General features: G+C 43.0%; 1 protein-coding gene across 2 annotated transcripts; it reads left to right on the top strand.

Moving 5' to 3' along the window:
• Positions 1 to 2533: 2533 nt before the first annotated feature.
• CCDC190 (coiled-coil domain containing 190) lies at positions 2534 to 9246 on the top strand. 2 transcript variants are annotated; one of them, XM_027868299.1, is made up of 4 exons: positions 2534 to 2647; positions 4522 to 4938; positions 5870 to 5999; positions 8367 to 9246. In XM_027868299.1, the coding sequence occupies exons 2-4, from the start codon at positions 4752 to 4754 to the stop codon at positions 8959 to 8961; spliced, it is 912 nt and encodes a 303-aa protein (XP_027724100.1). In that variant the 5' UTR covers positions 2534 to 2647; positions 4522 to 4751; the 3' UTR covers positions 8962 to 9246. The 2 variants fall into 2 exon arrangements, with proteins under 2 accessions (XP_027724100.1, XP_027724101.1); XM_027868300.1 differs by having other exon boundaries at positions 2537 to 2647; positions 5873 to 5999.
• The last annotated feature ends 945 nt before the right edge of the window (positions 9247 to 10191 follow it).

The raw sequence follows: 10191 nt of genomic DNA, 5'->3' as shown, positions 1-10191 counted from the left end.
CAATCTTACTCACCATTCATGCCCCAAGCGTGACCAAGAGCAGGAGTTGGAAATGATGAATGCTATTATCATTAGTATTTTAGTTGCTGTTATCATCTGTAAAGCTCTTCATATTTTCATAGAATTTCTTTATATGACATCACTTGGAGAACAGAAAAATGACCAGTTCAAAACAAGAACACCCATCCTTAGGCTTCTCTCTTACTCACTGCTGGAAGTAATGTGGGCCCCAAATGATTTAAACTGAGACAAACCATTTTTTTCCCCAGGGACCCCACGGTCCCTGATCCACGGACAGGCACTCCTACATGTTTATTTTTCTGAAGTCAATGCCTTCAGGTACTGAATGATATCCTAGAAATTTGGGCCATCTCCTCACTGTCCTGTCTACTTTGGGGAGTGATGCTATGTTCATCAGTAGCCAGAAGGGAAATCCTTTACTTTCTCCAACATACATGAGGATTGAGAATCCTGGGTCCCACTAGGGCAAAAGAAACCAAAATGTAATTTGTGTATTAGATATATTAATGTTTTCACAGAAAAGACCATAGGCCAGTATGATAGGTACGACAAAAAGTCCAGAATGGTGATTATGGGAAACAGATATGAAGAAAAAAGGCAAAGTTCTTTTAGAGATAAGAACATTGAAAAGTAAGCAGTATGGGTGAATAAAAAAATGCTAAGAGATGTTCTGAAAGACTGAGATGACTAGAAATGTTCTGAAAGACTCAAAGGCAGAAGAACACATGAACAGATTTGATATTGAGAAAAAAATCACTTCACATGAAGGGTCTCAGTTTTTCCATTTTCAAAATGTAGGGGTTGGAGTAGGTAATCTTAACATCTCTTACACCTCTGACACTCCACTCCTTGAGATCTTCAAGCAGAAATCACATATACGAACACCTATAAGGTATGTTTTATGGGGGATTCTTATGAAGATCCAGGTTGGCCACTCTTCCTCAAGAGCAGAGCACCACCACCAACAAGGTGGAAAAAGTAGGTTATAGCAATAATGTGGAGGGCTTTGAATGTCAGGCTAAGAATTCTGTCTGGCCTATTTTTCCCTTGTAGACAACGGGAAGCCATTAAAAGTTTTTTGAGTGAGAGGAGGGATGGTATAACATTCAGACTTGAGCCAAAGGAAAACTAGACTAGCAATAATGTCGGAAACGAATTTTCCTTATGCTCGTGTAGGAGAGACTGGAAGCAGGCATAGACTGCTTAGGCCGGGGGTGGGGAACCTGCGACCTTGAGGCCACACGTGGCCCTCTAAGTCCTGAAGTTCGGCCCTTTGACTGAATTCAAACTACACAGAACAAATCCTCTTAATAAAAGGATTTGTTCTGTAAAACTTGGACTCAGTCAAAAGGCCGAACCCAGGGACCTAGAGGGCCACATGTGGCCTCAAGGCCGCAGGTTCCCCACCCCCTGGCTTAGGCTATTGCAGGAAAAAGGCAAAGGATGACCCAGGTTGATTGGGGGCCATAGGAATAGAAAGAAGGAGAGTCTTAATTACTCAACAACAAAAGAAGATTAGCTCTGGTGTTGGACTAGGGCCAGGAATGAGAACAGATTTGAAAAAAGGACACAGTAACCCAGTGACTGAGAGCAAAAGAGGAGCTGGACAGAGGGTGAAACAAAGAGGCCTTAGAGAGCGATCGATTCTTTAAGCTAAATCTAATTGCGGGAAGAAAGATGGTACACCCAGGACTTTAACTGGAGATCACAACATGACATTTCTGGCCACTGGAGCAGAAGAGTGAGTCAGTGCCCTTCAAAATGTTGAATGTCAGAGGAAGGCCTGGAAGGGATGGCCCCATGTGAAGAGAGTGATGGGGCCCTTGGGGCTTGATTTTCAAAATGGAAATCCTTTGAGTCTTAGTTAGAGAAAGTGGGAGATTACATGGGGAGTTGTCTGAGGGAATCATGGGCTCCCAGGGGCCTGTTTTAGTCTCTAGGTAATACCCAGAATGTAAGTGGCCTGGATAAGAGGCAGAGACAGATGCACAGATTAAAACAGATAACAGAGTGAGAGAGACTGAGGGACACAGAGAGGAATGAGGCAATGGACAGAGAGACACGGGAGGATACAGTTGGGAATTAAGAGAGGAAATAGTATCAGAGTGAGACAGACAAGAGACGCAGAGGAATGAGACATTTGGTCAGAGATACACATGGGTAGAGAGTGGGGAGGGAGAGACACGGAGACGGAGACACACACACACACACAACATACACACAGAGAGAGAACAAAAACACTTCTTGGGCTTAATCCCCAGCTCCCATGGACACGGAGGAGGAGAAAGAGAGCAGTTCTAGATATGCCAGCTGAGGCCCAAGGAGCCTGGGCAGCTTTGCCCACTGAGCTGGTAAGAATTGTGAGCTTCTCTACCAAAGGACTGATTCCCATGGCCAGAGAAATCTGCATTCCAGACTCCTGGAGGTGGGAAGAAAACAAGAGAGGCTCTGAATTAAAAGGACAAAGAGGGCGAGTCTTAAAAAGCAAACATGCCACACTCTCCCCACCCCCTCCACCGCCACAAGCAGACAAAGTTTACTGAAGAAAAACCAGTTTCCTCATCCAGACCCAGCCTGACCCTGCAAGGAGTGTTTTAAGCAGTGTGAGAACCCCTGTATTTTATAGGTAAGTGCTACTTACTTGTTGGAATTTAAGCGAGGTTCTAACCAGCAAGCAGTTGGGAAGCTCCTGATTGAGTTCCCAGGGAAACAGGCTGCAACATTTGCCCTTAAAATACTATAGAGTGGAAAGATCATTGGCTCTGGTGCCCAAAGACCTATGGTTCACATCCCACCTCTGATATCTCATACCTGTGTGTGATGTTGGACAAGTCACGTAACTATCTGGGATTGCAGGGAAATGATGTTCCTCTGAGCAATAGGGCTTTGATCTCATGAACCTATGTCATGTCAAAACTCCATTTCCTTTTCTGATAAGGTTACTATACTGGTAGCTCAGGAAAATGCTGTATAACACTGTGTACGCCAGTTCTATCTTGGCATTTGATGAAGTCTCTGATGATATTTTCTTGAAAAGGAGACGTATGGATTGGATGATAATGAGTGGGTATCAGAGAGAGGTTCCTGGGATTTAGCACTGGAAGTGTCCCTGGAGATCATTCAATTCACTCCTATTATTTTAGGGGTGAGGAACTGATGCCTGGAGGCTTTAAGAGATTTGCCCAAGGCACAGGATTTAGGTAAATAGCTGAGCCAACATTTGAGGCCAGGTACTGACTCCAAATTAAGAGCTCCTTCCATATTGGAATGCTATGCTTCTATGCTATGAATGAAAGACTCCAGTTCAAAGAATATTGATTAATGAATAGAAGTCTCTAGTAATATGCCACAACATTCTGTCTTTGGCCTTATTCTGCTTTGCATTTTTTTATCAGCTATGTAGATAAAGAAGTCGATCACATGATTATCAAATCTCTGGATGACACAAAACTAGAAGGAATAGCTAACAGATTACATGACAGAACCCGGATATGAAAGAGTCTGGCCGGAATGATTCACTTAGTCTAGCTAGATATGATTTAATAATTATATTTATTATACATTATTTATTATACTATTTGTTTATATTTATTATATATGTAAATACATTAACACATTTAATAGATGCAAGTCCTATATTTTCATTCAAAAATAATTTCAAAAGTATATGATGGTGGAAATGCGACTAGACAGTAATTTATATGGAAAAGATATCAAAATTTTAGGACTTCAAGCTCAGAATAAATTAACAATGTGACATGGTAGCCAAAAAAAATCTAATGCCATCTTAATGGACTGAATTCAGAAGAGTATAGTGTCCAGAACAAAGGAAGAAATAGTTCCACTCTACTCCATACTGGTCAGAACCAAAATGGAGTATATCTCCAGAAGGCACACTGTAAGGGAATCATTGACAAAGCAGACCATGCTTCAAGGAGAGTGATTAGAATAGTGAAAGGACTAAAAGTCATATCACAGGCAGGAGGGAAGGGGGGACAGGAAGAAGGGAGGGAGGGAGGAAGGAAGGAAGGAAGGAAGGAAGGAGGAAGAGAATTCAACAAGGACTTATGAAGCGCCTACTATGAACATGACACCATGCTAGGTGCTGTGGATGCTGAGCAAAAAAAAAAAAAAATTCTTGCCCTCAAGGAGCTTTTTGTGCTTCATTTCTAGCTGTTGCCGACTTTTCACGACCCACTTTGGAATTTTCTTGGCAAAGATACTGGAGTGGTTTGCCATTTCCTTCTCCACTTCATTTTTATAGATGAGGAAACTGAAACAAACAAGGTGAAGTGACTTGCCCAGGGGCACACAGATAATAATGGTCTTGAGGCTGTATGTGAACTCAAGATGAGTCTTCCTGACTCCAGATCCAGCACTCTGTGCACTATGGCGCCACCTAGCTGCCCCCTTTTCCTCTACATGACAGATTAATTGCCTTTTAACAGCAGAGAAGCAAACAGAAATAACATATTATGTGATTTTTTTTCCCCCTTGTAGGACAAGAGGCCTCAGAAAAGTCTACATCACAAATGTAATCCCTGGACAAAGGGAGTCACCATTCTCTGGTTTTTGTAGAAACATCACTTCGCGGGGCTGCAGTGAGGAAAATGTTTTGTAAACTTCAAAGCACTATATAAATGTGATGTGCTTTTTTGATAATTAGCCATTGGGCCCTGAGAAAACCTCTTTGCTCCAGCCTTCTTCTGTGAATCAAGACCACACAGAAGATGAGAAGACACATGGTGGGAAGAGAGCTGTCCAGACGATGGGAGATAGAGAGGAAGGATGCTAAGCGGGCTGAAGCCAGGCTTAGCCTAGGACTGCTCAGGCTGGAGGAGAGCCAGCTCTATCGCATGAACACGGTGGCCAGGGAGCAGAGGCAGTTGCAGAAAGAATTGGAGAAGCTGAGACAGGGTAAGACCCGTCTGTCCTGCACTGGAAATGAGTGAAGCAGCCATACATTTCTTACCTACATCAAAGGAAGAGAACCTGCCACAATTTAAAGGTGGTCCTCCGTCAATGTCAGTCAGTGAGAGTTTACAGTTTAGGAGCCTGTGACTTCTTAAAATGAAATGTGCATGCCCTCTAGTCCTCCAAACCAGAGAAAGAAAGGTCCTTTCTGTCTGACCTTAGCCTTCATTTTCATCCGGTCTGCCCTTTAGAGAAGTCACTGGCATTGTAAACATCCCTCCTGAGCCTCCCTCAAATGACTTCCTGAGTGAGCTTTTATTCTCTCAACTGCCAAATTGGCCCATTTCTTTTCTGCTTTTTTTTTTTTTTGAAGCAATGGAGTGAAGTGACTTGCCCAGGGTTACACATTTTTTTTTTTTTTTTTTTTTGGTGAAGCAATCAGGGTTAAGTCAGGTCCTCCTCACTCCAAGGCCGGAACTCGATCCACTGCGCTACCTATCTAACCCAGCCCATTTCTTTTCACTTTCATGACTCAATTTCACCCTTTCCTACCTGCCAATGCCTAGATTCAACCTGTCTTCCACTCTATTCCAATACCTAGTTCAAAATCTCTACCTAGATATTAGAAATCACATAGGCAAACATTTGGAGAATTGTCTCTTTTCCTCCCACGGTGTCCACATGTTCCATCCACACTGAGAGATAGCCCAAGGACGTTTCCTGGGAGTAAAAGATTTGAGATTTTATATATAGATATAGATATGTTTTTGTGTGTGTGCATACACACATAATATATATACATACATGTACACATATATGTGTGTATATATATATATACACACATATATATATATGTGTGTGTCACATACATACACCTTAGGCATTGGTCCTTGTATTCCTTAGACTGTTCTATTTTGTTTCTTTTTATCCAAAGCAGACAACTCCAAGAAAAAGTTTTCATCTTTTGGCAATGTTTTACTTGGGACTCAGAAGCAGCCAGAAATTCCTATGATTCCCCAACAGGGAGGTCAGAGGCGCAGAACTGCTGAACCTGGCGGCATTAGGTAAGGAAATGCTTAGAGACCCAGTGTCTTAGGACATGACTGTACGCTATTCACTTGAATAGAACTCAAAACATTTATTTCTGTGTGAAAGGGGAAACAAATGTGACAACAGACCTTGTTATCAAGTAACTTACAAGGTGATCGGGCAAAGAACAATTTCAAAAATATACTGAGGAATTTTCCCTGTCCTAGAGTTGCAGCAGCCTGCACTAGAAGCAGCCACGTAGACCCACCAGTTTTACTCTTCTCTGCCTTTTGGAGATAACAATGTGAGTTGCTAAGAAGCAGCCTGCGTAAGCCCTACATGTACCAGATGCTAGACAGAGCCTTTCTCCTAAGGTTACCTCCCATATACCCTGCATGTAACTTGCACATACCTTTTTACTTATATGTTATGTCCCTCCATTGAAATATAAGCTTCTTGAGAACAGGAGCCATTTTTGCCTTTCTTTGTATTCACACCACGTGGCACAGGGTCTAGCCCATGGCAAGTTCTGGATAAATGCTTGTTGATTTATTGACTGTATAAACTGCTGAAGAGATGGCACCTAGCACCCTTTGCTTAAGGAAAGCTGAAGAGCAGAGAACAGCAGCAAAACTAAGTTCTAATGACCCAAAGTAGCTTAATGGGTGACTAGAAAACTGGCAAAAGACTGAAGGGTAGAGCATAGGTGTGGAGGAAGGAATCCCAACCTGGGGACCCACCCAGGACAGAACTATGTCACAAAGACTATGCCCTTGGAGAAGGGTGCTTCATTCTAGTGAGTGGCCCAAGTGGAGTGTTTCTGGACTCTCTCTCAGGGAGCAATGAGTACGACCAATCCGATGACTCATTTTTCAAGAACAAACCTGGAGAATCACCGTCTCCGCAATTCAGGACCTCAGAAACCCTTTGAAAGAAGTTAGTCATCGGTATGTCTGAGTTCTATGCTTTACCCATAGTGATGTTAAGACAAAAAAACTAGAAAGACCAGGAAGCATGTGGACTATGAAAACCTTAAGAAGAGAATTAAGATCAGCATACCAAGCCATAAGTTCAGGACACCCTGGATTGCCTGCTGGGCAACCAGTAGCTTTCCATGGTGGAGTGTATGTGTACATGGTAGACAGCCTTTACCATTTCTGGTGGGGTTCTATCAATTTGAGTGCGTGACAGAAAGTATTTCCAGGACGCGAGCCACTTTTCAGTGGCTCACGGGAACTAACTTTTAGAGGTGTTAGTTCATTTGGATGGCCTTGCCCTTTACTAGTCTACAAAAACATGGAGACAACTGAAGCTGAAGGTTATTGGTCTAAACCTCAGTCAGTTTTTTTTTTTTTAGCCTCTCTCAAGTGTGTAGGTCATTCAAATTACTGTGATTACAAAGAAGTCACATAATCACAGAATATGAGAGTTGGAACATACCTTAGGGGCTAGTCTAACCCATCCATAAAAGGAACCTCCACTGGAACACATATGCTCATACAGCACCTTCCTGGTGGGGGAGCCTACCTTCTCCTTCGGTGTGGAAGCTAAGTGCAAAGGAGACGTCTAGGACTATGAGAAACGTCACAGGGAAGACATCACATGTAGCTAGAGGCCAGGGAATGCTCCGTGGAAGAAGTGTTCCCTGAGGAGAGTCCTGAAGAAGATGGGGGATGGGAGGGTCCATCAGACGAGAGGGTGAGGATGTGAAGAAAGACAGAACTAGGAGAGGGCAGGCCCTCAGAAGTATAACCTCTTTATTTCCTAGAAAATCTCCTCGAATCCACTTTTCTCTCTTGAGGGAACAAAGAGACTCATTCAATAAATACCAACTCCTCTCAAGCAGGCACAAAGATCCCTCATTCCCTCCCCAGTCCACCACCACAACATGCTTGCCTCATCTGATCTCCTGGAGAAGGCTTCCATGGTTCAGGAAAAACTTGCAAAAAACAGATAAAAACGACTTCCCCCTCAAGGTTCGTATGGCACTTTGCCTGGACCTCCCTTCTGTACTCCCCTCACTCTCTCCAGTATCCTGGTTATTTCTTCATTTGTCCTGACACTTGTAGAGAGCAACTTCCATTGGCCCATCGAGTTGGAAGAAATCTTAGAGGTAATCTAGTCATTCCCTCTCATTTTACAGATGAGGCAGCTAAAGCCCAGAGTGATAGGATGATTTGCTAAAAGTCACGTGAGTATTAAGAGGGAGACTTGAGGTTTTGATCCAGATTTGGTATGTTTTCCATTGTACTATTTCTCATCATGTTTTTCTATCTCCAATGTCTACCAGGGGGCCTTGCCCAAAGCAGGTGCTAAACATTTGCTGAATTGTGTCACAGAATTGTTGAATTGAATCATGAGCCCCTTCATGGGTACTTAAAGGTCTTTTCTCCCTTTCCCAGAATAGAAACTCATCTGCTCCAAACTAAGGAATGTGAAATCTCCAAATCTACTGAGATACCAAGTTTGCATCCTATAGACTGCATAAAGAACAAAGAAGAGGCATTTTCTCAAAGCCCCAGGGCCTCCCTTGGAGGTGGACCTAAAGCCCTAAAAAGAAACTCAGTCACAGTCATTAACCCAGGCAAGGACAGAGATTCAGGTATCTCTGCTGACCTCCAGAAGCCTGGAGCCTTCAGCAAAGCAGAACAAGCCCCTGGTGCTCCCCCAGGTGAAAGCAAGGTGATAGAAATTATGGAGGCCAGCCCTGGTGGGGGTGTTGGCCCAAAGCCTGGCAGTCATACTGGAAAACAGACTCCAGGTAGAGAGATGCCAACCTTTGATCCCAAGGTCTATACTCTTTACAGTTACCTCAGGACAGTAGACACAATGCCAACTTACCTGGAACTCTTTGCAAAGGTCAAGAATGCCCGCTACCTCCGGCATAGAGTTCCGCCTGAATTTGAGAGGGAGCTCAGCATAGGGGAAATATTTGGAAATGAAACATGCTTACAGCCCAGGGAAGGAAGTGAGTCTGATGAAAGCCTAAGCATTTGAGGGACCTCTCTGGTCTCACTTTGGTCTTGCTGGCCAATAGCATGAGTTAGAATCTCTGGCTAGATGTACCCTTAAAACATCGTCAGCAGGAAGGAGGAAAACCAAAAACAGGGTATGACACAATCCAATTTAGAAATCCTATACATTCATTTCTTCTGCTGCGCTACACTAAGAGAATTAACTAGGAAGACTAAACTTATTAACAACATAAAAAAGTAACCTTCTGAAAAACTGTAATACTACATAAATGCTAAATAGTGCTAATAATAAGAACCTACATTCTGATCTATGCCTGAAAAGAATCATTTTGATTAGGCATCCACCATGCCTGTCTTGAGGACCTTCCAGTGCTGCCATCTACTGGCAAAGTGACAGAACATGCTCTCCTTAACTTGCAACCACAATAACATCACAATAAGCAGTCATTTCTACAGCACTGTGATATTTGCAAAGTGTTTTGCATATATGATCTCACTGGAATCTCACAATAATGAAGATATTAATAATACCCCTATTTTACAAATGAGGAAATTGAGGGTCAGGGATATTTAAGTGGCTTGTCTACTGTTATACACAAGTAGGATTTGAAGCCAGGTTTATACCAATGTTGAATTCAGCATTTTTTCCACTAGGCCTAATGGTGAGAATAGAGCAGGAAATCATTACAGGTAGAAAAGACCTTGGAAAGTATCTAGTCTGTTTTCTCCGTGCAACTGAGGAAAGAGAATCACAAAAGCAAGATGTGGGCCCAAAGTTGTTGTTCAGTTGTTTCAGTCATGTCAGACTCTCCATGAGCCCATTTGGGATTGTCTTGGCAGAGATACTGGAGTGGTCTACCATTTCCTTCTCCAGCTCATTTCACAGATGAGGAACTGAGGCAAATAGGGTGAAATGACTTGCCCAGGGTCACACAGCTAGTATCTGAGACCAGATTTGAGCTCTGGTCTTTCTGACTCCAGGCCTGGCACTGTACCGGCCCTGTCCTATTGAAAACAAATAATCTCCTCTCTTCATTCCATGACCTTTGCTTGCTGCCTTTATTTCTAAGGTGCTCAGGTTTAGTTTCCCTGCCACCCCTTAATCTAATGACAAAAATCTTTTCAGTCCTAGCAAGAGAGCAGAGCACAGTTTGGCAAAAACGGTCCAATTCACTGGCAGCTAAGCTTTTGGAGTGTTTCTATCCTGCTCCCTATACGGCACACAGTCAACACTTTAGGCAGAGAAACAAAT

This window comes from Vombatus ursinus, unplaced genomic scaffold (genome assembly GCF_900497805.2).
Source record: "Vombatus ursinus unplaced genomic scaffold, bare-nosed wombat genome assembly UNPS02014789.1, whole genome shotgun sequence".
Taxonomy (NCBI): domain Eukaryota; kingdom Metazoa; phylum Chordata; class Mammalia; order Diprotodontia; family Vombatidae; genus Vombatus; species Vombatus ursinus.
Note: the sequence above shows the minus strand (reverse complement) of the source record. Positions and strands in the feature narration are given on the sequence as shown.

Coding starts and splice junctions, on each gene's coding strand:
- CCDC190 (XM_027868299.1), top strand. CDS start 4,752: ATGAGAAGACACATGGTGGGAAGAGAGCTGTCCAGACGATGGGAGATA. Junction 4,939..5,869: donor ATTGGAGAAGCTGAGACAGG/GTAAGACCCGTC, acceptor TTTTATCCAAAG/CAGACAACTCCAAGAAAAAG. Junction 6,000..8,366: donor GCTGAACCTGGCGGCATTAG/GTAAGGAAATGC, acceptor TCCCTTTCCCAG/AATAGAAACTCATCTGCTCC.